At 48.7% G+C, this 27,913-nt stretch overlaps 1 protein-coding gene across 3 annotated transcripts in view; it reads left to right on the forward strand.

The window, feature by feature from the left end:
* PRMT8 (protein arginine methyltransferase 8) overlaps positions 1–24,983 on the forward strand; it is a 98,191-nt gene extending 73,208 nt beyond the window's left edge. For all 3 annotated transcript variants that reach the window (XM_066365740.1, XM_066365741.1, XM_066365742.1), the window contains 5 exons: positions 208–295; positions 8,738–8,853; positions 14,083–14,233; positions 23,291–23,412; positions 24,171–24,983. In XM_066365740.1, coding sequence (XP_066221837.1) covers positions 208–295; positions 8,738–8,853; positions 14,083–14,233; positions 23,291–23,412; positions 24,171–24,254 — 561 coding nt within the window. In that variant the 3' untranslated portion in view covers positions 24,255–24,983. The remainder of the gene's footprint in view (positions 1–207; positions 296–8,737; positions 8,854–14,082; positions 14,234–23,290; positions 23,413–24,170) is intronic.
* The last annotated feature ends 2,930 nt before the right edge of the window (positions 24,984–27,913 follow it).

The raw sequence follows: 27,913 nt of genomic DNA on the forward strand, positions 1-27,913 counted from the left end.
CCATCCGGGTTTTTCAAATTCTCCTTGCTCCAAAATAAAAAGCAAACATTATCATCTGAACCCTAATCCTGGCCAAGGTGACAGTCTTCTGAATGAGAAATTTTTGCAAGGGGATGCCTGTCTGATGACTCTATGTGCAGTTCAAAATGTGATGTCTTTGTCAGGTGAATAGATTACGAGACCCATTTCCCCACAATTCATCAACAGAAACCTGGAGGGCTTATGTTTCCAGACCGGGCAGCTTTGTACGTGGTAGCAATTGAAGACAGACAGTACAAGGACTTCAAAATACACTGTAAGTCAACTTTGTGTTCTATGTTGGACTTTTTTGTTTGTTTTGCACATTTAGGGTTGGGGGGTAATTCAGTGGGCCTGAGGTGAGCAGCCTGTCTATAAACATACTGCTCTGTCTGGGTGTTTACCTGACATTTTCTGGATTCTTCTCTCCATAAATGTTTATGTTTTTCCCTAGTCCCAAGGGTCCACAGAGAGAAAATAAGCGATACGACTCACATAAGATAGATGTCTTGGGGCGAGAGAATCAATGCAGTGTTAACGAAACATCAGTTGAGAAACCTGTATGGTTTTGCAAACCAATGTCATCCCAGAAAATTAAATTAATAATAAAAAAAAAGGAAAAGAAACAGAAGTCTCAGAAGCTGAGATTTTGGGAAGGACAGCAGGCCAGCGAGCTGGAAGGCAGCAGGTTTCGTTATCCCAGAAGCCCACCACAGGGGTCAGAAAGGGCCGGTCTCTAGCCAGGCCGAGCATTCTGCCTCCTGCCTTCATGCTACTCAAACTTAACAAAATGATATCAATTCTCCTCATATTTAGTGAAATATGTTTTCTTCCCTGAGGTTCTTTGGGAAAGCAGTGGGGGTGGGAAGAAATAGAAGCTTCCTATGCGTGTGCGTGCATGCGTGCGTGCGTGCGTGCGTGTCTGTGGCGGGGAGACTCAGGTCCAACTCTGTTTTCATGATCTTCTATCAGCTGAGAACTTGTTCCCTTAGGGAAAAACACCAAAATATCTTCCTTGTTTTATATTGTCCAAAAAGGACTGGTTTGTTCTATTTAACTTAAAGGATAACATTTTTCAGTGACACAAACCTGGTCCTCGACGAGATTATACCAAACCTTTCTAAACTTTCATAAAGTTAGAAATGGCCATGTCTCCCCAGCCACAACTTACCATGACAAAGGAGCAAAGAACCCCTCATGCAAGTGACACGCACACCATCCAGCCCAAAGCAGGGGGCAGAAACTCCAAAAGTCCAATGAACTCAGCACATCGAGGGTTCCTGCCCCTCTGGTGGTCCGGTCCTCTCTGGCGAGATGATTGTGGAGGCGTCACAGACTGAGCAGATGAGTAAATGCCTACTGCACCAAGAGGTTGAGACTCAATTATTTGGCGAACTGATTCACACAATTCCCATCTAATAGCTGTTAGTGCCACTGGTGAGAACTCAGCTAGGCTGTGCTATTTTCACACTGCTCCGGAAAGATAACATCAAAGCATGAAGTTGAGGCTCAGAAGAAGATAGAAATGAAACGGTTATTTAGGCTCTGTACTCTTTGCTTCTAGTCAGTCTGGCATCATTTCTAACATTTGATGAGGATTGTGAAGGAGGGTAGCCTAGGTTAGATGATCATGCTTTGAAATCTGCCGGTCTTGGGTTCAAATCCTATCTGGCTCACTTTGAAACATCATTGAGTCTCGGTTGGAGATAACATCACCAATTCCGTAGACCTGTTATGAAAATTAAGCGAGATGACGCATGTCAAAGGACACAACAGTTTTCTTGGTGCTCAAGGCACCAGACTGGTCCAGTCTCTAATGCGTCACTCACTGAGCTCTTTTCTGCTCCTGGCCCTGGCAACATGCCTGGCTGCTAAGCTTTCTAGCCTCCAGTGGCTCAGAATTTGGGACAGATGTACTCTGACGGTGGATTGCAGAAACAACTCAACAGTGAACATGGATCAAATGTATGTCTAAATAGGCCACATTTTACCCCGGAGCTGCGTGACAATACTGCTTTTGGGGTCCTTGCTGTGTGATTGTACCGAATAGTGTTTTGAGGAGAACTTTTCCAGGTGCATTCTCTAATCTCACGTGCACTGAAATATTTATTAAGCTGCGACCTGGGCGCAGCTCTTTAAGGAACTTCCTCATGGTTTACAAACAAACACATCTTTCCCTCCTCCTTTCCCTGGGTTGTGTTCGGGAAGATCTTACATGTGCACCTTGCAGTGAGCCAGTTGGGGCCAGAAGAGGACTGGGTGGGCCCTGAGAGTTCCTGGGGACAGTACCCAGGTGCCAGCCCAGCACTGGAGATCATGTGAGTTAGCCTTGCACTGCCTGTTTCAATTTTCATGGCTTCCAGGAAAGAAAAAATTGAAAATCAGCCCAATATTTTCCTTGTGGAATGCTTGCTCTGAAGTATCTCATAAACAAACAAACAAACAAACAAACCAAAAACAGAAACAAAAATTAAACACACATTTAAAAATTATTCAAAATACTGTGAAGTTTGCTATTTTCTTTTAAATTTTATTTTAATGATCTGTTCTGGTTTTTAGTAAAGGAAGCAAACCCACTTAGAAAACTGTTTCAAATAAATAAAGATTTTGGTTACTCTGAGTTCTCAATCACCAGTAATGCATCAAATTTGCTGGTTGCTAAGGAACAATTGTAAGCAAATTTCCTTTGGCTCAAGAACCAGCTAAAATAGGAAAACCCTGAAGTGGGGCAGGAGCCCGGGACTTGCCCAGTCCCTTTCAGAAGATACATTGTTAGGAAAACAGCTTCCCTTCCTCACCTCTTCTCTCCCCACGTTTCCTCTCCTCTCCTCCCTTCTGAATCTTTCTCCTTCCCTCCCCCCCCCCTTTCCCTTTCTCACCCACACACAACACGGGAACACAAGAACGGTGAGATACAGATCCTGCTTTCAGTTTGCTCACCGACTACTAGAGACCACAGAGAAAGCAAGACAAACTGACCGGCATGTACTACTCTCACAATGAATACTTTGTTGGGTGAATAAAAGAGTGAATAAATGAAGAGATAAACCAGCAGAAAAATATGCAAGGTGTAACTCTTTAAACTTGAGAGAGGAGTCATCATTTTAAAAAAATTTCCACTATGGCCTGACCTGTGGTGGCGCAGTGGATAAAGTGTTGACCTGGAAATGCTGAGGTCGCCAGTTCGAAACCCTGGGCTTGCCTGGTCAAGGCACATATGGGAGTTGATACTTCCAGCTCCTCCCCCCTTCTCTCTCTTTGTCTCTCCTCTCTGTCTTTCCCTCTCCTCTCTAAAAAAAAAAAAAAAAAAAAAAGAATAAAAAATTTCCACTATGGAGGACAGTAACAGAATCTCAAAATTGGAAGGAAACTTGGTGAGAATTCTGTTTGATTTCTTACCCAGTACGTCAATCTCACCCAATCAATACACGAATCTACAAACTGCCGAAAGGCAGAGGGACTGACACCAGCTTCCTGGCTTATGAGAAGATGAGCAGGAAGTCTTCTGCTGAGCCAGGGGTGCCGCCGCTGCAGGGCTGGAGGGCAGGAGCTCTTGGCGGCTCGGTTGTTGTCCATGCTTTCTCCTCCCCTTTCACCCCTAAGTCCAGAGTCTAGTCTAGCACTAGTCTCTGGCCCACTTTATACAAGGAGTTGACTTGGTTCCTGAGAGCCTAAAATATATAAAACTGTTGTAAACACCTTTCTTTCTGTCTAGAGGAGAAGCTGTAAGTGGCACCTGGTGGCATTTGCTCTGCTCTTCTCCGAGGTGGTCCCATTAGCCATAGCAGAGAAATTCAAATTTCTGGGGCCAGGGTGGGGAGGCAGGATGTAGCTACAGTGCTCACCAATGAAATGTAAAATTTTTTTCCAGTACTTCATATTTCTCTTCTTCCAGATGCTTCTGAGATTTTCTCTTTATTTTGATGTCCATCAGTTTGACTCTGATGTATTTAGGTGTGTTTTTCTTTGTTTCTATCCCACTTGTGGGCACTGTGGAATTTTGGGGTCTATGGGCTGATGATTTCATTAGTTTAGGAAAAACTTCAGCTGTTATCTCTGGAGATTTTTTTTTTCTGCCTGACTCTCTCTTTTTCAGAGGCCCCAATCACACATATATTCAAAGTTGTATAATATTGTTCCATTGATCTTGGATGCTTTATTTTTTTTTTGCTCATTTTTCTCTGTATATTTAAGTTTGGATAATTTTATTGACCTGTCCTCAATTTTATCATTATCCATTCTGCTAATAAGCTCGTCGAAAGAACTGTTTGTCTCAGATACTGTGATTTTTATTTCTAACATTTTCTTTGGCTCTTTTTTATAGTTTCCATTCCACCAATGAAATTCTGTATCTTTCATGCATGTTTTTCTATCAGATTTTTAAACATATTTAGTATAAAGACTTCAAAGTCTTTGTTGAATAATCTGAGCTACATCTGAGCTACCTCTGAGTTTGATTCTATTGACCATTTTTTTCCTTTGGAAGTGGGTCATAGTTTTTCTTTCTCAGGTGCTTTGAAATATTGTTTTTATTAATGCTGGAAATTGTCAGTAAAAGAACAGTAGAGAAAAAAAAAGAACAGTAGAGATAGGTGAATAATATTTATTCACAGAAAAGAACACTTTTTTTCTTTTACTAGGCTATTACAGTGCTGACTTGAGTCAATCTAGTATGTAGTCTTGGTAGGTCTGGGCTTTGTTGTTTCTTTAGTCACATTCACTGCGCCACAGTGCAGTTTTTGGTATTACTTTTTACATCACCATAACATTAATAACAATATTTCCTGGTAGCCAATGGCCCTCACTCCACATTCACACATTCGATAGACAAGATAGAATTGCAACAAAAATTCATCTATTTGACTTGTGCTGTCTGCTATCTGAGCTCCGTTTATGTTCAAGGAGCTCATGGGACATGAATAGTCAGCAGAAAGACGTTGAAAAAGTTCATTGTCCTGGATGATCTGTCTCCTGAATAACTGAAGGTGGGGTAGTCTATCTGGGGACATAAAAAATGAACTAGCCACTTAAAAGGAAACTAAAACATCATGTATTGTGAAGCAGTCTAAACATTAAATATTTGGGAATAGATTACCTTCCTTCCTTCCTTCCTTCCTTCCTTCCTTCCTTCCTTCCTTCCTTCCTTCCTTCCTTCCTTCCTTCCTTCCTTCTTTCTTTCTCTCTCTCTTTCTCTCTCTCTCTCTTTCTTTCTTTCTTTCTTTCTTTCTTTCTTTCTTTCTTTCTTTCTTTCTTTCTTTCTTTCTCTTTCTTTCTTGTGAGAGGAGGAGAGATAATGAGACAGACTCCTGCATGTGACCCGAACAGGATCCACCCAGCAACCTTGTCTGGGGCCAATTGTCAAATCAACCAAGCTATTTATAGCGCCCGAGGCTGAGGCGTTCAGACCAACTAAGCTATCTTCAGTACCCAGGGCTGACACTCAAACCAATCGAGCCATTGGCTGTGGGAGGGGAAGAAGGCAAGGAAGGGAAGGGGAAGAGGGAGAGAAGCAGATGGTCACTTCTCTTGTGTGCCCTGATGGGAATTGAACATGGGACATCCATATGCTGGGCCGATGCTCTATCTGCTGAGCCACTGGCCAGGGCTTGGGAGTAAATTTCAATTAAAAAAAGCATTATTTGTGGGCTTGTATTGTCCAGATGCTGCATAATAGGTGCTGAGGATACAGGAGAAGTTCCCTGGCTGGGAGTGGCTGGAAGGTTTCACAAAGGCCATGAGACTGTAAGCTCCCCACTGGAGGACTGGAAGGAACTTGAAAGGTTATCTAACACTAAAGTTTCCACACTAGGGTTAGAACTGCCATTGTAGATTTGTAAAATGCCAGCTTCGTGGGTCTCAAGTCTGGAGATTCTGATCTGTAAGTCTGGTCTGGGTCCACCTGTATTTTAGAGGTGTGCTAGATGATTCTGGAACCCAGAACTACTGAATCAATCTCCTCACTTTATAACAAACCCAGAGAAAGGATCGATCGGCCCATGGTCATACAGCTTACATGGCGGCAGAACCAAAGTTTAGACCACATCATATGAACAACCACTGTTGGTCAACTGCTCTTTCTGTTACAGACACTCTCTCTGTACAGACTCTGTCTCATGCACTTTATGTTTTTTATCGCATTTGATCCTCATAACAACTGTAATTGTTATCATCTCCGTTTTAAAGAAGAAAACAGCTCTTTGAGGGGTTAAATTCTTGTGATGGTTACACAGCAAATAAGTGACAGAGCCCAGATTTGAATTCCAAAGCCCAGCCTTTAACTATTACACACGCAAACTCTCTCAGGTATTTTCCCAACACTTGCACTAAACCTCAACCCAGGCCACGGCCGCAAGAGAGAAAAAGCCAAAACATGGTTGCAGGTCTCCTGAGGAAGGATTTTAAATGAAGGCAGGCCCTGGCAGGTGGCTCAGTGGATAGAGTGTCAGCCTGGCTTATGGACGTCCTGGATTTGATTCCTAGTCAGGGCACACAAGAGAAGCGACCCTCTGCTTCTCTCCCCCTCCCTCTCCACCTTCTCTCCCTCTTCCTCTCCCACAGCCAGTGGCTGGTTTGAGCATTGGCTCGGGCACTGAGGATAGCTTGGCTGGTCTGAGTGTCAGCCTCAGTTGCTAAGGGTAGCTCGGTTGACTCGAGCATCAGCCCTAGAGAGGGGTTGCTGGGTGGATCCTGTCACATGCAGGAGTCTGTTTCACTATCTCCCCTCCTCTCACTAAAAAAAAAAAAAAAAGAAAAAGAAAAAGGCGCACAAAAAACAAAAACAAAGGCAGTGTGTCTTAGCGTGTGTGCTTCACCTTCACCTGGGGACAGAAAGGGTAGCTATTTCCGGATTCTAGAAGGGGGTCTTCTTTGCTGCTTGTCCAGTTCCCAACTGAGCAGCTTCCTCCTCCAAATGTAGATTTCAGTTGGGAATTTGGCACCAGGCTTGGGTAATTTAATGGGCTATGACTGGCATCTTATCCTCAAGCCAGAATTTCACAAGTACTCACCCTCTGGGAGATGATTATTTTCTCTACCTCTTCTCCCTGAGGAAAGTCTTTGTGTGCCTCAGAAAAGAGTGTGAGTCAAAGGAACACAGCTTTCACCGACCGTTCTTTGTTCCCTCCTCGCACACCCCCTCTCCCAAACATGCAGGAACAGAGTTCCCTAAGATGCTGTGTATTTGATGAACATTTTAAAAGAAAATGTAATCCCAACAATTTTAGAGAAAAGCATCTCTACTTCAGTGCATTTCTAAGCCCGTCTGAGTAAACAGACAAAGGAGAGTCGGCTGCCTAGTAACGACAGCCTCTGCCCAGGCTAACCTCGGCATTGTGCGGCCAGGGAATTGTATTCCTGATGCTGTCACATTGGGTCAGTGCAGCTGAATGGTTAAGGGACACGCTGGGTTTGAGCCCTAGCACCACCATTTCCCTGATGTGTGACCCTGGGCCAGGTACATCATGTGAGCCAGGTGCTAACTTCTCTGGCCCTGGTTTGCTCATGTGTCCTATGCAACGTTTTTGCGTAGCTAATATGAAAGGTCTGGGCATGGTGGTCACTCAATGAAAGCAACGATTATCACCATGTAAGAGTGGTCTTACATGGACCATCAGGCTTGCCTTCATTTACTCACCAATCCGGCACTCTAGATCTTTCTTCCTTTCAAAGCATCTTGTGAGCTACCGCAGGGGGTCAACGACCTCCGCTGGGGTGGTTTGTGTTCCACCTGGGAGATATTTCTTATGGCTAGCTCCTGAGTGAGTGCATTGATGGCATACGAGAAAGGGAAAGACTCTCATGGACTCCTCTCTTGTTTTGAAGTTCAGAAAATTGAGGTTCAGAGAGGTTAGGGAATTTGAGCAAGGGCTTGACCACTAAGTGGTAGTACTGAGAGTCAAACTGTAGCCTCTTTCACTTTAAAGCCGATGTTTCTCTCTGCTGCATTAAAAATGGGTGGGGAGAGCCTGACCAGTGGTGGTGCAGTGGATAAAGCATCAACTCAGAATGCTAAGGTCCCTGGTTCTAAACCCTGAGGTCGCTGGTTTGAGTGCAGGGTCACCGGCTTGAAGCCCAAGGTCGCTGGCTGGAGCCCAAGGTTGTGGGCTGGAGCAAGGGGTCACTGGCTCAGCTGGAGCCTGCTGGTCAAGGCACGTATGAGAAGCAATCAGTGAACAAATACAGTGAAGCAACTACAAGTTTATGCTTCTCATTGCTTTCCTCCTTTTCTCTCTCCCTTCCTGTCTCTCTCTAAAATCAATAGAATTTTTTTTTTGATGGGTGGCAATAGAAGGGAGAGAGATGGGCCTTCTAGGTCTACAGAATGGCTTGAGCAAACGCCCTGATGTAGAAATGTGGAAGGCAGATGAGAGAGTTGATAGGAGACTCTGCTAATTCAGGGAGGGAGACAGAAAAGCAGGAACAGGAAAAGTCAGGGTTTGGGTTCTAGACTGGGGCCTGTGGCATTCTAGTTGTGTGACCTTAGAGAAGTTTCTCAGCCTCTCTGAGCTGTAGTTTTCCATAAAGAGGGATCTTACACATGAGATCATGTGAATGAGCATTTGATACATTGCAAAGCTCTGCACCCAGATGAGACATTCTTCTTCTGTTCTGATGCAGCAGAATACGGGCTGCCCCTCACCCTCTTAGACATGCTCAGGAGGGCTTGGGAGACTTCTGGGGGTCCTGTTGCTGCCCCTCATGTCTTGCTCTGTTCCCTTAGGGTGGGAGAATGTCTATGGCTTTGACATGACCTGCATCCGGGACGTTGCCATGAAGGAGCCTCTGGTGGACATCGTGGATCCAAAGCAAGTGGTGACCAATGCCTGTTTAATAAAGGTCTGCAGACCCATCCTGCTTGGGCCTGGGCATGTCGGGAACCCAGCTGTTTCACCCTGGAGCAAAGCCTTCGCCAGCTCCTGCATGACCCTGGCCTAGTGAGGCAAGGCCACCTTGACCAGAGCCTCTGGCATCACAAGATGACCAGTCAAAAAAGCCACACAGAGAGCTATTGGACTCCATGGTGACACAGCTGAGGGAGAGAATCAGTACGCGTCCCTTGGTGGTATTGGGGGCAGAGATGGGGTAGGGGAAGGGGCAACAGAGTAGAGGACACCCTGGAGGCTGGAGGGTCAGATAAGGTTTGGGGAAGCTACTCCATTCAGAGGTGATGGCCGACTCCATTCAGAGGTGGATGGCCGTCTTATGAAAGAAATCTATTTGCTGATACCTCTATCTGCTGTGTAGTTGTCACTACATTCCCGTGTCCTAGCACACATGGGACTGTCCGGCCAGCAGTACACAGCCCCCTGCCTGAGGCTTCTTGTCTGTACGCTCTAACGTCTTTTTTTCCAAAGCTTTCTTCACTGCAAGTGCAGAGTGACTGGTTAGCATCATTATGATACCAACCCTTAGTGCGTTCTCATTATTATTAAATACTCAAACAAGCCAAATTTGGGAGAATAAAACTCAAAGCTGAGTTTTATTCCTCTCCTCTCTTTCAAACATATGCACCTCCTAGAGAGAATCTCTGTTTGCATGTGGGATTAAGTTTTCCCGTCCTTTTGCGTTTATGTATGTGAAGATATCATGTTGAATCATATAAACTACTCATATGTGGTTGTTTTTAAAAATCTAGAAAAACATTAATTTCATGTGGTTCAAGGTGATTATTTTAGTTGAAAATTTGGATTCATTTTTGTACGTACTCATCAGCCCGCCCAGCCCTCATGCTGCTGAAACAGCCCTGCCTGTTCTGGTTCTACACGTGTCCCTTCTTTTCTGGAAATACGAGAGCGGAGGACCGTGGTGTTTACAGTGGGAGGGGCCCAGGGCCTTTGGGAACAGAGGGAAGTTTCTGAAAGACTAATGCAAACTGCTGATTTGCCAGATAACTAACTGTCCTTTGTCACCAGATATGGTGTTCCCAAGAACCACAACCCTTGGCTCGTAGTGTCACTGCAGTGTTTAAAGACACCTCTGAGAGCAAATAAAATGAGATGAGCCTCACGCAGGTCTCATTAGGTGCTGCTTCCCTCTTGTAACAACCTATCTACGAGGTCTGGCTTCAAGTCTAAGCGTTGGACTTTCCACTGACAGACAGGGTTCTCACCACTTAATGATGCAGCCCATGCCAAGTCTCTGCAGGACTGATAGTGAGCAAACATGCCCTTTAGTTTCTTTCTACCAGCCCCTTTGTCCCCGAAGCCTCTCCTTTTGGGTGCCCCAAACAAGAACCAGGAAAGGACACCCTCAAACGAGCTCACCACAGTGCAAAACATGTCTGTGAATATGTGGAACAGATAGAAATCGACTGTGCAACTACATTTGCCAGAATGACACATGGCAGCTCATTTGACCATTAGGCAGCTGTGTATCATGGCTTCAGCTTTGGGATAAAATTCCTTCAGCGTGCTTGGACCCCAGGTGGCTTTCTGCCCCTGACCTGGAGGTATGCCACTGCATCTCTGTACATCTGCTGGTCACACAGTGGACTGGCCTGCTTCCATCTGCCCAGGCCACACTGGACTCCGTCCTCTGCTCTGTCCCAGCCAGGAACAGTCAAGGACCTTCCCCTTAGTAGCAACTGAGTGCCTGAGTACAGCCAGGTCAGGGCGGCCAGACTCAGGGGGCGCAGAGAGGCTGTGAGGGCGTGTGGGGACCGAGCTCCATGCTGCGGTCCTTCCCGCCTTCTCCCTCTGTCCTCAGGGAAGACTGAGGACTGTCTGTATTTGCTCCCTCCAGCAGGAGCGCCCTCCGGCAGCTCTCTTGCTAATAATGTGCTGAGCAACGTCTTGCCGTCTTGCGAGCCTGTTGGGAAAACACTTGCCCTTCTTCACACACTTAATTGCTATTTTCATGCTATTAGTGTTGCAGAGTGTGACACTTTATTATAATTAAGACTGTTTTGACCAGACTTCTGCTTTGAGACATCCATTTGTAACATTATTTAGTAGTGGGGATAGCAATGGCCTGGGGCTCTTGTAATTGATGCCTATGGAGCCCTTCACTTCATGGGGTCACCTGAGGCCAAGTTACAGAGTCTTCGAGATGCTGTCTCTGCTGTCAAAAGAAAGAAAGCTTCCAGCAAAGGGGCCTGGGTTCTGGGGAGCCAGGAGAGCTGGATTTGACTGCAGACTTGGGGTCTGAGAGGGGTATGGAGCTGAGTCCGGAGGGGTCTGTGTCTCAGAAGCCCAGCCACAGCTGATCTCACACTCACCGCTGAGCCAGCCCCCACTCCAAAAGACCCATTGCCTACATTGTCACCATTTTAATGTGCTCCCCTATTTCTGTCTTGAGGCTTTTGTTCCTCCATAGCTGCCGTTAAGATGCAAATGTCTGCAGGACCTAATGAGCACTGTCAGCTAACACAGCTGATAGCTGACATTTGGTTGATGGAGAGCTGAGAGCAAGACCCTATAGAGAGAGAATGGCTGATAGGTGGTGGTGTGTGTATGTGAAGTGAGGGAGAGACAGAAAGAGCCAGGTCTCGATGTGTGTCCGAGCCGACTTTCCAGGTCTCCCCTTCTGTGTTCAGGCCAGCGGGTTTGGGTCGCTTTAGCTAAGCCTTGAGGACTCCTGGAAGGTGTTGCGTGCAGGGAGCAGCACAGTCTGAATGGATTTGAAAGATGAGTCGGTTGGTATGAAGGCGAGACCTGGGAAAGGGAGGCGAATTGTCACACAGGAGACCCGCGGGGAGAAGACTGATGAGTGTCAGCGGCCGCGTCACACAGAGAGGGTATACAGACCAATAAGGTGCAGCCTCTGCCCCTGCAGAGCTCCGTCCCACCGGCAGGGGCAAGGCCAGGGTGACGAGGCTGCTGAGATGGGCCAGAGGTAGGGCAGAAAGACCAGGCGAGGCTAGAAAACAGCGCGGACCTTGGAAGCAGCCTGGAGCCTGGGTAGTGGCCCTGACTCAGAAGGAGATGGAAAGTCAGCGAGTGTAGACACTGGGGGCCTGCTGGACTGTGCTGAAGCCATGAATAAAAACACAGTCAGCCTGCTCTGTTGAGCTGGAGGGAACCTGTGGACAGCATGTGGCCGGGAGGAATAATGAACATCACGACGGCTGACACACACTGGGTCTAAAAAGATTTCCCAAACTAAAGTAATGGTCCAAACTAACAGGATGATAAGTTTAACGGAGGACCCCTACACTTGGGTCCCAGGGAGAAAGAAAAATGGATTTTGAGAGGGATGAAGTGTAGGCAGGAGGTTGGCTAACTAAATGCAGTAGGAGCCAGCAGTGTGCTCTTTGAGGTCAGAGGCTGGTGAAGGAGTCAGAGAGCATGACTTTATGAGAAGCAAATGAAAAAACAAGGGCAGTGTATGTTGGAGTAGAAAATGTTTTATAGCCGTGTGAGCTGTAACATAGATGTTTCAACCTAATTCTGTGGGTGGAAGTTACTGAGATGGGTGTGGGCTCTCATTTGTTACATAGAAGGACCTACCAATTGAAGGCAGCAGGAAATGGAATCAGTTGCCTGGTAGGTAGTGAATGCATCATCCTAGAGTGTTCAAGCAATTACCAGATCAAGGGGCTCTTGCATTGGATACATGGAATTGGCTCTCTAATTCTGCACGCCCAACACAGGGCTCAGCATTCCCGTAGTCCTTGTTCCCAGCCTTATCTTTATGAGAGGCTCCCACATTCCCCTAAACCTGCAGCCTCACCTCTTCCCAACTAATAGGCAGAGCTTCCACTCCCCCAGGGGCTTGTCAAAGTGGCTGGCCCCAGACCACCACGTGGTGCTGTTCTGCTGGCTCCTTGGACCATACCTCCTCCTCCTCTGTCCTGTGGAGGCAGGACTTCTCTTTGAAGGCCCTGGATGCTTCACATCTGCTTTCACTTCTTTATTCTAGAAAGATGTAGAGATAAGAGCCATTTCTGCTATGTCCCTTTGCCTCTTCCCTTATCTTGTCTCCCCTCTCAGACCCCTTTCCTAATTATTCCCAACATGTTCCAGCAGTTATCCGGGCCTCAGGAGAGCCCCTGGGAACCGTTCCAGGCACACAGGTGTCTGGTTCTTGCAGTCTGCAGGACAGAGATCCTTGCTACACCCGCCCCCCCCCCCAACAGTGGGCAGTCCTTCCTTAGACCTCACTGAAAGCTGCCTGGATGCCTCATGGGCTCTCGGAGGGTTTGCCCTATCTCAGTGGAGCCAGCAAACAGCAGGTCAGCATTCTCCACACAGAAAAGAACAGCACATTGTAAACTGTCCTTTATTATTTGTTCCCCCTGCAAGATTGATTTTCAGCCACTTCCCAACTGAAATTGTTAAATTATTAGTTCTTCATCCTCCAGCCAGAATTGAAAAAAAAAATCCCTCTATACCCCATTTTCTCTCTCTCTCTCTCTCTCTCTCTCTCTCTTTTTTACTTTTTCTTTTTTAACTGTCCAGGCTTGTTATCAATGGCTAGCAGAAGTCCCTTCAGCTCAGTCTGTGGCTGTGGGTGGGCTCAGGTCCTCACTCCTGTGGTAGTACTTGATGCCTTCTATTGCCAGGCACTTATATATCAAAGACCTGAGAAATGAGTAGTCTGACTCACCTGAATCACAGGGAGGACTTGGTAAAGCACAGATTGCTGTTTTGACTCAGGGGGGCTGGGATGCCCTCCTCTGCCCACCTCTGCCCTACCCCTTGGAAATTGCTCCGAGATCACACTGAGACCCATTACATGAATGCAGCAATGCTGAGAAGGATCTCTCTGAGGACATTCAGTGTGGGTTTAAGGGTGCTCTGTAATTAATTCTTCTTTCCCTCTCCTCCCCTCCTCCATCAGCCCCACCCCCAATAGATTTACCCTTTTATTGCTGTTTCCCCTGGGTTCTTTTTTTTTTTTTTTTTTCCCCTGGGTTCTGATTCATATCTGCTGGCACCACTGCTCCACCCTAGGAAGAACAGAGAGGGTATAGGGAGGGTGGTGGGCTGGGCCTGGGAAGTTACCCTTAGAGTAATGACACCCGGGAGGATCTATGTAGGTAGCCTCCTGCAGGAGTGCAGCCCCCAGGACCCAGGCCTGGTGGGGGCGTGACGTGTCCGGCCTTGTCTCCTCTCTGGGCTGCAGGAGGTGGACATCTACACGGTCAAGACGGAGGAGCTGTCGTTCACGTCTGCCTTCTGCCTGCAGATCCAGCGCAACGACTACATCCACGCCTTGGTCACCTATTTTAATATTGAATTTACCAAGTGCCACAAGAAAATGGGGTTTTCCACAGGTGAGCCTTTTGTTGGCATCCCAGCCCCTCCCTTCTCCCCCTGCTGAACTTTGTGGGAAGTGACACAGAGCTGGCCCCAACGTGGGGGAGGACTGGGCGTTTGGGGCCACCATGTGGCACCTACTCTAAGTCTTCCGCAGCTGCAGAGCGATCAGAGTACTCGCATGTCCCTGCACCGTGGGCTGCCCAAGGAGAAGGTAGTCACCTGTGGCTGGCATGGCCAGGCCCGACAGAGTGTGTTAAGTGGGGAGAGGCGGAGGTTCGGGCCCCTTTTGAAATGCATGTTTGTCCGTTGAGCACTTCTAGAGCATATTTTATGTGAGGGGTAAAGAAACAGTGGAATTAAATTTCTGTCTGCCCACTGCCTGTCTTACTACAGACTCAGTAGACTGCAAATGGTTTCTCTGTGTCTCCTGCTTTCTTCACTACATACAGCCCAGTCTGTGCTCATTAGGTCCCTGACACTGTTCCCAAAGTCCTCCCACATTCCCCCTCCCAGGCCCCCTTCAGAGGTGCCTCACTCCCTGAGGCGGACGAGCCCAAATGCCTTAGTGGGGCAAGGTCACCTGGCCCAGCGCACTCCTCTAGCCTAATTTCTGAGCCCTCCTGCGCTTCGCCTTCACCCCATCCTGTTGCCGCCACTGCGCACACAGCCTGTTCACACTAAGCACTTTGCAGTTCCCTGCACTCGGTGAGGCTTCTTAAGTCTCTGGGACTTGCTTCTGCACTCACCAACCCCTGGTCCATCCCAGTGTGCCTGGGAGTGAGGGGGTCTTTTTGTCAGAAGCTCTCGTCATCTCCTTTCCTCCTGTGTTCATTTGTTAGGGCTGCCATGACAGTACCACAGACTGGAGGCTTAAGCAACAGTTCTGGAGGCTTGGGAGTCCAAAATCAAGATGTCAGCAGGGTTGGTTTCTCCTGAGGCCTCTAGTTGGCTTGCAGTGGTCACCTTCTCCCTGTGTTCTCATGTGGCTCTGTGTGCACAGGTCCCTGGTGACTCCGTGTGTGTCCTAATTGCTTTATGAAAGGACACCGGCCAGATTGGATTAGGGTCCACCCGAAGGACCTCATTTTAACTTAATCACCTCTTTAAAGACCCAGCTCCAAATACAGTCATAGTCGGAGGTACTGGGAGTTAGGGCTTCAGCATGTGAACTTGCAGGGGCACAATTTAGCCTGTAACTCCTCCCCAGCCCCCAGCTCCTCACCTGACCAGCCCGGCCTCGTCTCTGAGCGTGGTGTTAATGGACTCCCTCCTTCCCTCTGAGGTCAAACTTAGGTTCTTCTCAGTGCTCCCTACATCCCGTGCTTAGGTCTGTCATGGCCGTGTTTAACATGATGCATATAGACCATGGCAAAAAGAAACAGAGGGTATAAAAAGTCGAGGAAAATGTCCTCTCCCTGTTCATCACAGTCTCACACCTCAGGGGCATAAATTGTTAAGGATTTATATTGTATCCTTCCAGAAAACTTCAGTGGTGCACAATCACATACGTATCTATATACACCTTTTAAATTCTTTTTATTTGAAATAATTACAGACCCACAGGAAGTTGTGAGTACATGGAGTTCGGTGAACCCTGAGCCCAGCTCTCCCCATTGGTGGCATCTTACATAACTAGAGTACGATATCAAAACGACAGCATTTTTAACAAACACAGGTTGGTGCATACTGCACACAGGGCCTTCTGCTACCTTTTCTTTATTTAACATTATGTCTTGGAGGTACTTCCACAGCCTCACAGATATATATATTATTATACATATATATAATTTCTTTTTTTAAACAATTACACAGGAATTCAATGTAGGATGTGCCATCATTTAGTCAACATTTCCACCTATTTTTGCAACCCTTGGTCTCCCCAGGAGTCTGGATCGCATCTCATGCATCTCGGCACTCCTGGCTTCTAAGGCAGTGCTTGGCTCACCGCAGATCCTAACCACATGTCTATTAGCTATGTGTGTGAAGGTTCACCTTCTGCCCTTGGGATGTATTCAGAGTCACTGTTCACGTGGAGTCGCCCTGGGGACTGGGAGCATGTCGTGTGGCAGGAATAGGTGGGTTCTACCAGAATCTAAGGATGTGATTATTCAATTCCGGAACACCTGGTGACAATGATTCTTCCTCACCTGTTGACAGGTGAGGACTTATCTGGTCTCTCACAGAAGGAATTTTTCCAGAACTAGTGTCTCCCAACTACCAACACCAGGGTTTCCCAGTCTCCGTTGGCCAGGCCCATGCTGGTTGGTGCTCCCTGCCCCGGAGAAAACCCAAGATGCCCAGTCCGGGCCATCACAGCAGTACCCTTCTTAGAGGGGCAGCCTGCAAGCTCATCTTCTTGGTGGGCAGAAACAGCCAGGAGGGGGCAGGGAGATTACCTGGACCCTGAGGATGGGGAAAGCCCAGCCCCACCATGGTTCGGAGTGGGGGCAGCGAGAGGGCCGAGGAGCCTGCTTGGGGACCAGGGCTGTGACTGGAGGCCAGGGGTGGAGTCACAGTGGCTGGCTCTGCCTCTCCTGCCTCCCAGGTGGTGCCTTCTGCAGGGCCGGCCCTGTGGCAGGTGAAGAGAAAGTCAGCTCTGGAGCAAGCTCTGGCTTTTGAAAGCCTGGGCTCCAGCCCTGTGGCTCTCAGCTGGGGCCCTAGAAGTCAAGCAGATGTCCTGGTGGACCCTATTCAAAAATTGCCCTCTGGCTTTGTGATGGCAGAGGCAACATCCTGATGCTCCCCTCGTGGAGGAGTCATGGTTAAATTCCAGTTGAGAATCAAAGAAGAGCCCTGGGCTGCCTCGGAGATGGTGAGAATTTGAAGTGTTAGGTCTCCAACCACGAGTTCCCTTTCTTTCCACTCTCTGGCCACCCTCCACCTGGTACCACGCAAGCCCTGAGGAGAAAAAAGGTGAAGGGAATGTCATACAGGCTCAAAGACCTTGTGTCTAGACCAAAGTCTGAGCCTGTTCCTTTGTCTTTTTTCAGTTAAGGCATCATGTCCCCTCCCCTGTGCACAGAATCCCGGGAACTCGGGCTTTGAAGGGAAGGTCAGTTCCTGTAGTCTGTTTCCTGAGTGCTGGGGCAGAAGCCCTCCAAGCGTGGTCCCTGGGCCAGCAGCGGCCGCATCACCTGGAGCTTGTTAGACATGCAGATTCTTGGGCTCCACTCCAGGCCTACTGAGTCAACATCTCTAGGGTGGGGTCCAGAAATCTGTGTCTTCATAGGCCCTCCAGGTGCCTGTGATGCATGATCAAGGTTGAGAACCACTGCCCTGGTGCAAGCCCGCCTGGCAAGGCGGTTGAGAACCTGACCCATGGTGACGTCCTCTGGAAGGCAGTCTCATCTCCATCTCCTGACTCCCGTGTGTGCCTTCTCCCTGGCCGAGACTGCACGGTGCTGGCTGACAGAGCCCCCCGCCCCCTGGCAGCACCCCTGCGTACACAGTGATGGGGGACACTGTTTGGCTCTTCTCTCAGCCACCCTATGGTGTCACTGAGGCACTCTGCTCCCAGCACTCAGCAGACGTCCTTAACGATTAGCACGGGTTTGATGGTGGGCTTTGATGCAGACCCTCTGCACGCTGACTGCCAAGGAGAGAGGATTTCCTTTTTGTCTGTAAGGACCCCAGATGCACAGAATTAGATTAATCTTAATTCTTGGTTTATGACATACTATCATCATTGGGTCATGACTGCTTCATTTGTTGCTTATTAGTGTAATGAATGCCTGTGAACATATCACTTAACCCAGTAACCAGAATAAAGTAGTAAAGTTAATCAAGTATTATTGACTATGACATAAATAATAACTAGAAATAAGATTATTATTATTATTGGAATATAAATACATTAGTTATGAAATAAATTATTAACATATAAATATTAACCAGAAACACATTTTTACATGTTTATTTATTTTATTTCTTTATTTCATTGAATTTATTGGGGAGACACTGATGAACAAAATTACCTAGGTGTCAAGTATACAGTTCTATCTGTACACTGCATTGTTTTTTCAGCACCCCAGATCCAGTCTTCTTCCATCACCTTTTATCCCCCATATACCCTCGTCTACCTCCCTCCACTCCCCTCTCCCCTTGTAATCACCATGCTGTTGTCTGTCTATAAGGTTTATTTTCTTAGCTCAATCCCTTCACCTTTTCCACCCAGCCCTCAACCCCCCTCGCCTGACAGCTGTCAGTCTGCAGAAATGCATTATTACACATGATTATTTTTACTAAATGTCAGTAAATCAATTCATAGTCACATCATAGTCACATCATAAGTCCTTGTGAGCTCACCACCTAACTCAGTGACTTAAATGCTATCAACACCTTTCCACCTAGCTGGATGCTCTATGCCTAACCCTGTCCCCCACCCCTACCCCATCACCTCTAGATGAACACTATCCTGAATTTTTTTTGTTCCTTATCCATTTGTATTTTAGAAAAGTTTTATCAAGTGTTTGCATAGGCCTAAGCAACGGATTGCTTGGTCTCAGCTATTTTTGAACTTCTTGCAAAGTGTAGCCTGCTTATGTGGCCCCTCTTCTTAAACCCCCAACTGTGTTTCCATCTCTGCCCAGCAGCAGCAGGCCCGGGGAGGCCAAAACACATCGAATATTGTGCAGCTTGAAAACGATTGCTGTTAATGGCCTTGGCATCTCTGCTCTGCTGCTCCAGGCAGGAGCCATAATGGGCACAGGCGCCCAGGGCAGACTGTGCCAGCCAGTGGGTCCAGCTGCCTCCCCCACGGCTTTGGCATGTCTTAGGTAGTGGGAAGAAATTGGAACCGGAGCCCCAGGACTGCTGTGTGGTAGGTAGAAGGGCAGTAGGCTGAGTATGAGCAGACCTGGATTCGAGTCCTGGTTTTTCCAGGAATCAGCAAGGTCAGGTGATCAGACTCTGACCTTGAGCAAGTTACTCACTGAGCCTCGAGCTTGTTATATGTGAAATGACACCACTGGACCTGGCTGGCTGGACTGCCCTTTCTAGCTTTGCCATCCTGTGACGTGCAGTCATCTTCTCAGGTCAAAGAAGCTTCTTGCTGCATAGTCTTTAACTCTTCAAATACAATTACAAATTTGCCGCTAGAAAGAGTATGAGATTCCATTTAGCCATTAGGAAGCAAAACAGGAAGTGAGATTCCACTCCCTTCCCAAAAGCACCAGGAAAACTCTGTGAGAGGTCCCTGCTATTCATTGCCATGGCCCCTGTGGTCATAACTCATGCCAGGCTTGGTTGTCTTTTCACTTAGGCGGTAGGATCTGAGGGGGGCAAGGCCGTATTTGTAGCTGTTCCCAAAATTTAGGACTATATCTGGCACATGATAGGCATCTTGAAGAAATGTCTGTTGAACGAGTGAGTGAATGAATGAATGAATATGCACTTGGAATGCTGCAGACAGTACTGGTCACACTCATTTTAAACTATAAAACACAAGCTGTCCACAATCCAGAACCCAGAGAGATTGTCAGGAGAGCGGTGTGAGGGAGGGAGAAAAGGGGTCTAGATATTGAGAGTATGAAGGTATCTTCATAATAGGAAAGCTGAGGGCAGGGGAGGAGAAGAAAAGACATGTTCACTGACGAGAATTCTAGATGTCATCCATAGCCCTGTGGTCAGTGCTAACCTTTGTACACAGCAACTTTCTGGATGCTTCTCCAGGACGTTCTAGACCAGGGGTCCCCAAACTTTTTACACAGGGGGCCAGTTCACTGTTCCTCAGACTGTTGGAGGGCCGGACCATAAAAAACACTAGGAACAAATCCCTATGCACACTGCACATATCTTATTTTAAAGTAAACAAAATGGGAACAAATACAATATTTAAAATAAAGAACAAGTAAATTTAAATCAACAAACTGACCAGTATTTCAATGGGAACTATGGGCCTGCTTTTGGCTAATGAGATGGTCAATGTCCGGTTCCATATTTGTCACTGCTAGCCATAACAAGTGATATGACACGCTTCCGGAGCCGTGACACATGTGTCCCGCATCACCGGAAGTAGTACTGTACGTGAGCGACTCCACGCTTTGTGTCACTCTCTCACTGACCACCAATGAAATAGGTGCCCCTTCTGGAAGTGCGGCGGGGGCTGGATAAATGGCCTCAGGGGGCCGCATGCGGCCCGCGGGCTGTAGTTTGGGGACTCCTGTTCTAGACAGCTAGAGTCAGGCAGTACACCTTTGCAGGCTGGAGCTATCATTCATGGGTTAGTCAAATGATATATCCCTTTTCGTAACAATGAAATAACCACCTAATGCTTGGTAACACCGTAGCATAGGCCTAATATGTTATAGGACACCTTTGAGAGCGAAAGGGAGAGCTATTAATAATTACGCCAGAAAAACAGAAGTAAAGTGGAACTGTCCCGTGCACAGCCAGTTTGGTCACACTTATCTCCTCCCTGTTCTCATCCCATCTGATCCTCACAGTGCCCCACGTTCTGCGGGTGTAGAAAGTGAGCCCCAGGGTCACAGTGCAAATACGTGGCAAAGTGGAAACTGGAAACTGGGTCTGTTGTGCCTAAATAAATGCCCTTTCCACTGACACCTGCCCAAGAGGGGCGATCAGATGTGAATGATTAATTTTGTGCAGCGGTTTCAGCTGTGGCTGTTCATCTGCATCACCTGGGGGAGATTTTTAAGTCTGGGCAAATCTGCTCCCTTCTCCCCATCTCTCCTTCCCAGAAATTCTGAATTCAAATTCCTAGTAGAATGAAAATATCTGAGTTTTAATGGACATCTTGTTGGAGGATTAGGACTGAGAAGACTGTTTTAGATAATCAGTCCATAGTTAATGGACCCATCATGGAAATGAAATGTTTGGGGAAGTTCTTAACTTTTGATTAAGATGTTTTGATGTTGATGGCCGATGGGGAGGGGGAAAATCACTTTCTTCTAACTCAAGACTGGCTTGTTTTGGGGGGTGCTACCAACAGAGGCAGACTCCTAGGCTTGGTGGCTGGCAAATCTGAGCCAGTGAAGTCTCTGGGATTGTCATTAAACATCTGATTAGGTGACAGAAGGAAGCTGCTTGAATCCCTTTGCCTGAAGGTCTTTAAGAACAGGAGAGACACCTGTCTGAGCTGCTGTAGGTGGAAGTGGGGGTGAGAGTGCTGTCAGTCAAACACTCCTCTTCTCCACACACACTGCAGACTGCCTTTTGACAATTTATTTAGATGCAGTTGGCAGGGAAGGTGCTTGGAGCAGGTGGACTTTGTCTGTAGGCAGCAGTGTGCATTGGGGCCAGGAGGACTGGGTATGTTTGGGGACCCAGGATCTGAGAGGCTCAGATTCATGTTCATGATCCTTCTTCAGGCTCTTCCAAATGTTCAGGCTGCTCTTGCCCTCCATGACCTTGAGTTTGCATTGATTCCTCACATGCACAGTGAAGGCTACCTAAGTCTGTATCCAAACCACTGACTTTTGATCAAGCCAGTTTATGTCAAAGGGCAAAGCAAGACAAACTCTTCACCACCATTAAAATAGGGCTTGGAAGATCTTAGGGCTCACCTAGTCTGACTCAGTGCATTATAAATCCCAACTTAGTGGGACTCAGGTAACTCATAAGATTGTGATACAGCTCTAATTCTTTCTGTTGAATTAAAAATCTGCCTTCTGGTAATCCCCATTAACTAGCCTTTGTTCTGCCTCCAAAGCCACAGATAAGGCCACATACAAGTCTTTCATGTGACAACTTTTTTAGTGTTTGAAAGGCGCTTATGTTCTCCCCAAGTCTTCTCATCTTTAGCTCTGGTCCTAAGCAAAGAGGACATCAGTCTTAATGAGTTCTGTATCCTGGTGGAGGAAGATAGGAACCTGGCAGGCCAAGAGGAGCTTCCTATAATCAGATGGGTTCTTCTGTAGTCCGCGGGTCCTGAAGCCCTGGTGTAACTGACCATCCATGGGTGCACTGAAGCACCATGAAATGTCTATCTACTCTCTTTTATACCAAGTAAACTGTTAATTTACTCAGTACTTATAGGTCTACTAAGTGTGGTGGTAAGCACTAAAGATGTAAAATGAACAGGCCTGGCCTGGTTCCTGCCCTCATGGAGATCACAGTCTTGTGGAGGACACAAACACATAGGGAAAAGGCACTTATGCTGCAGCACAATAGACACCATCGTAACACAAGCTCAGTGTGCCCCTAAATCCAGGTGGGTGGTCAGGCAAGGCTTCACGAAGGAAGTGACCTAGAAGGATGAGGAAGAGGGAGCCTGGTGAATAGTGTGTGGGGAGGGAGGAGTGTTCAAAGACAGCTGCTGCTGAGGAAGAGGGCCCATTAGCCAGACCTCTCATTTGCCGTGGAATCTGTAGTGTGCCGAGTGGGGGAGGGGTGGGACTTAATGGCAAATACGAGGGAGGTGCATGCGTCAGTGTCAGCGAGGCTTTGGATCATGCAGGAGGTGTGAGCTGCGGACCAGGGCTGGGGCTGTGGAGTGAGACTCCTCCCTCGTTCCAATCTGATCCAGTTAGGAGGGCACAGCTGGAACCCCTAGAGGGCCTGTGCTGAGGGTACTAATTTTGATTCTAGGCAGAAGAAGCAGTCAGGGAAAGCTATTTGTAGGACTGGGCTGTCAGTGGAACTGGGGAAACTGGGTTAGCTGGGGAGTTTGCATTAACAATATCATTTTAGGGGAGATAGGATGGCCAACTCTACAACTCCCTCCCCACACTGTCTGCCAGTCTTCACTCTGTTGACTAATGAGGAAAGAACAGTAGCAGTCCGAGATTGATTTGTGCTGTGGAATTTAGTTGGTGAGAGGGTAGTCATCCTTCACCCCTTGGTATGCATTAGTAACATCATCTTGTTCTCCTGACTCACAGCTAGGACCTGAGGGATGGGGGCTTGATGGAAGGAGGGATCACGGGGGCACACGGGGGAGTTCTGGGGGCCTGGAGTCCGACTACCGGGGCTATGCACCTGCCCCAAGAGTGTTGTGTGGGCGTCAGAGGGTCCTAGAGGAAACCAGAGGCGTGTAGGCAGGGTCCCAGCCTCAGCCCTTTTGGAAATGTCTCCTCTGACTCTCCCGTTACCTCCTTGTCCTTGCTCCTCAGCCCCAGACGCCCCCTACACCCACTGGAAGCAGACCGTCTTCTACTTGGAAGATTACCTCACTGTCCGGAGGGGGGAAGAACTCTATGGGACCATCTCCATGAAGCCAAATGCCAAAAATGTGGTGAGTGCTGAGGCAGCATGTGTGTGGGCACGGGTCAGAGAGGAGAAGGCACCTCTGTGGTTCCAGGACCCACACACCCAGTTGCCTAAGTGCCTTGTGCACAATCAGGGAAGTTGCCGGAGGCGGCAGCAAGAAGCTGGGCTTGGGTGTAACTAGGCAGTACTGAAGGACTCCAGTGTTGGCCCCTTCAAGCTCAGGAATTAGAGACTGTTTCTACTTCTCCCTTCCCCCCACCCAGCCCAACTCTCTCAGCCTTGAGCACAGCTCCTCGTTCTTCACAGAGGGGCTTTGAGAACAGAGGCTGTTGCCATGGGTTTCACCTCATTTAGAATGAGCTGACCTAGGAAGTAAGAGTTTCTGGTGACCTAGAAGAAATTTGGTTTGTGTCCTTCACCTGGCCTGGTGGGTTGGAGATGGTGTGATTCTTTCGGAGCCACCGCAGGTGCGGGCAGGTGTACTAAAACCCTGCAGAATGAATGCCTTGGGGGCTATCCACAGAAAGTTCGCCCGTGTTCTCCCAAGATGAAATCAGAGGGAACAGTTTATATTATGACAGGAAGGATTTAGGTTAGGAATCAAATAACTTCCTGTAAGGATAATGAGGCAGCAGAATAGGTCCCCGAGGGCTGTTCGCAGGAACTCCTTCGCTAGCAGACCTCAGGAGCACAGGAGCTGCCCGTCCGTCCACCTGAAGGGAGGGGAGTGCTGCCGTCACTCTGACCACACTAATGCCGTGACCCTCTGCTCCTTCTCTGCAGCGAGACCTCGATTTCACAGTAGACTTGGATTTCAAGGGACAGCTGTGTGAAACATCTGTATCTAATGACTACAAAATGCGTTAGCACATGTGGGAAGCTGCAGAGAGTGAGCGAGAAAAAATTCTCACCTCGATCTGTGGCGCCGTGACAAGGAACACTGTTTGCAGGACTACACACTTGAAAACCAGAGTTTTAAATTCTGCCTTGAAGATTGGGGAACTCACCAGGGCCCTGGTGGGCCCCGACACTGGACAGGTGGCCGCCAGCTCCTCAGCTCTGCTCTGTGAGCCTTTGCTGTCACTGACCAAGAGCGACCTGGAGTGCTGCGGCCGGGCCGAGGACAGAAAGTACCCATGTATACCCATTGTCCTCCTTTACTGTGAATCTCCGGATCTTCCAAGTTTTGCATGCTGCAGGCATCTAGGGCAGACCGCTTCACTAGTACCTGGAGGCTAGTGTCTTTGATAGCATAAGCCAGATTCTGTCTGTGCGGTGGAGTGTGCGTGCGTGTGTGCGTACAGCACATACAGTTGTTTATTTACCCACAACACTGTATATGCGTGCATAGGCAACCACTGGGTCCACCCATGTGTTCATTCAGGGCGCGCGCGCGTGTGTATGTAGACTATATATTACTCTCAGAGGAGATTTTGTTGCTTTTGAGTAGGACTTTGTTTTGTGATTAGCTCTCCCTTCCCCCATCCCTTCCCAGATGTAAGCAGCTATGAAACGTTCTCTGTACTAGCTCTGGTCTCCTTTTGACTAGACCATGGCTCGGAACCCTGAGCTTAGGACCACACACTCTGTGGGCGCTCAATAAATGCACATGAGAGTGAAGCGATGGGACGGCTGTGCCTCTGGTGCTCTGGAGCGGGAGGGCTCGGGAGGAAGGCAAAGGCCGCTGCGGAAGGGGAACCAGAGGAGCGGCAGCTTGGTGGCTCCCTGCTCCGGGAAGGTAAGCTCCTGTGTAGAAGCAGCTGTGAAGTCAGGACCGGCTGAAAAGCACGTCTCCTGCAGAGTTTCCGGGAGTGGGAAGAACTGGGGTGCGAGGACAGGAGCTAAGGGAGAGTGCTGTGGAATGGGAAGCCACATGAGCCTGGAGGGAAGCCAAGGCCCAGAGCCGGAATCTGGGATGTGCATGCGGCCGGAAGGGCAGGGAGGAAGCTGCTGAGCTCAGGTCCAGAGTCACCGAGGAGAGATGGGGGCAGGCTCTGAGGGAAAGGCCAGCAGGCCCGGGCAGGAACACTCCTCAGCGAGGATGCTGAGAGTTTGCAGTAGCACCCGGGGTGTAATGGTGGATGATTTTGTCCCTGTCCCTTCAGCCCTAGGCCAATGTCTGGCAGAGCCTGTCACCCTCCCCATCATCAGGAGCCCACCCACGTGGAACGAGGCCTTCCCACTGAGCTCAAAAGAAAGACACGTGGTCCTCGAGGTGGCACCCAGTTTCCCAGCACTGCTCTTTTCCCCAGTATGGTTGGAAGATGTCTAGCCCTCCCAATGTCTGCGTCCTTGCCAGCTCTGAGATTTCGGACTCCAGTCCCATCACGGAGAGGGCAGAACCAGATGGGAAACTTCTGGGACTGGGACTGGTTACTTGAGGAACATAGGGGAGCCTCCCCGGTGGACAGGGACCCAGGCTTAGCTGCCTTGAATATTCAGTTGCCAGGTAGCGTAAGGGCCCCCCTCTTTGATGTGGAGAAGGAATGTGCCAGGCGCCTGGGCCATGGGGGTCTAGCTGGCTCTGCCTTCAATTCAGCGTGGACCTTGGGCAAGGTACGCCGTGTTCCTTGGCCTCAGCCTCAGTGTCATCGCCACTGAAACATGGGACCTGCATCAAGTGAGTGTTTCCCATACTGTGTCCTGCGGGGCCCTAGGGCTTGTGGGCGGTGCCAGGGGCTGGGTGGGCAGAGCTCTGGATCTCCCCAGATTCAGAAAGAACAATTTTCCTTTCTCTTTTTTTATTTTCTTCAGAAAAAAGAATTCTACTGCTAAACATAACATAAAGAAATCAAAAGGAACCAAGACCAAAACCAAACACCTTTGAAAATGACTTACGTAGGTGGCTCGGAAGTCCTCCGGGCCCTGACATTCGGAGGTCAGTGCCATCTCGGACCCTCCCTCTCCCCTCTCCTCCCCTCCCGTCCGCCAGACCTGTGCAGCTTCGCCTAAAGCACTCTCTGGCCCAGAACCACATTCTCACTTGCCTGCAATTTTATGTTATCTCCTGTCCTTCTTTGGCTCTGAAGTGTTCTCTCTGGAACCATCATCACTAAAAGGGGGACAGGCTCTGGAGGCAGAGAGGGAGGCTCTGCCTGAATTTTAAAAGGGTCTCTCTCTCAAGGCACACATCGCTGTGGGGGTGTTCTGCTTGGCAAGCAGGTGGCTTTCACTTGCCCCTTGGCCTGGTGCTTGTGTGCCAGGTACAGACCTCACAATGGCACTCAGAGGCTGGGGAAAAGGGGGGCTGGGCCCCCCGGAGCCCTTGCTTTCCATTAGAGACCTCTTGGGGAAACTCCTAGCCTTCGTCCAAGTGTAGTAACCGAAACTCCGTAGATGGAAATACCATGTCCTCTGCCAAAACTGGTGAAGTGCTTTGATTTGATTTGGCTTTGGTTATTCTTCAGCTTTGGAGACAGGCAGTCTCATTTGTGCCGTTGTCTGCTCTGGGAGAGTCCTCCCAGGGCCTGGGAAGGCAAAGGGGCCATTTAGAGGAAGTGGCCCAGCTGACAGGGCCCGGGATACGAGGAGGCAGAGGAGGCCCTGGTCTGCCCCAAGGGTGGGTGTCCTGTGGATGGTAGTGATTTTAAAAAATGCTGACTTCAGTGGCAATGGCCTCTTCCTTTTCTAACTCTCTGGCATCTCCTTACAGGTTGGCTTCCCTCGAGGCCAGAGTTAGGTGAGAGGTACTCCCACCCGTGTTGTGTGAGGCACCGAGGCCCTGGGCGGAGGGCGGCGCCGTGCAGGGCTGGGCAGCGGGCGTGGGTCCTGTTCACTGTGCCCGCTGCTGAGCGGGCTTCTCTCCCTGCACGTCCAGCCCGGGGGCCTCTCTTTGAAACTAGAGACAAATACAGTGAAACATCACATAATGCTTTTGGTCCACATGTATTAAACAAGAAAAGCAGAGAAACTTATGAGGGGACAACAGTGACTGTGTTAGAAGAGGGAAGGGGTTGAGGAAGGATGTGGCAGGGGGTCCCCCGAGAGGCCTGTGGGGGAACTCATTGGTGGGTTTTCACTGTGTTGAGAGTCAGGGAGCCCTAGATTCTGCTTATCCTTGAACAGCAAGGTCCTCCGACTTTGTGGAAAATTCCATCCATGGCCAGTGGGGCAGAATCCTAGATTTTGAGCCAATCAGGATGACGACCCCACAGAAGCTTGGGTGTTTGGGAACCGCAGGCATGCCTGACAGTCCTGGGGGACAGGAAGCTGGCTGAGAAAGGGCTCCGCAGTCTCTGGGTCCTCTCTAGCCTTCAGGGGAGAAGAGGGTCACCCTGAGGCCTGCCCTGGCCCAGGGCCTTCGGTCCCAGCAACTCCATCCCCTCTCTCTGGTCCTGGGCCGCAGGGGTGAAGCCTGGGAGGCGGGGAGGAGCACGGCAGCCCCTCCTCCAGCCCTGGGAATACTCCGGTGGGAACTGTAATTTCTCTCTGAGTCAGAAGAAAATAAGCAATATCTGCTTTGAGCATGTTCTGAATAGAAGTTAGTGTGTAAGATGAGGTTTCGGCATGACAATAGATGCTATAAA

The sequence above is a fragment of the Saccopteryx leptura genome, chromosome 2 (genome assembly GCF_036850995.1).
Source record: "Saccopteryx leptura isolate mSacLep1 chromosome 2, mSacLep1_pri_phased_curated, whole genome shotgun sequence".
Taxonomy (NCBI): Eukaryota; Metazoa; Chordata; class Mammalia; order Chiroptera; family Emballonuridae; genus Saccopteryx; species Saccopteryx leptura.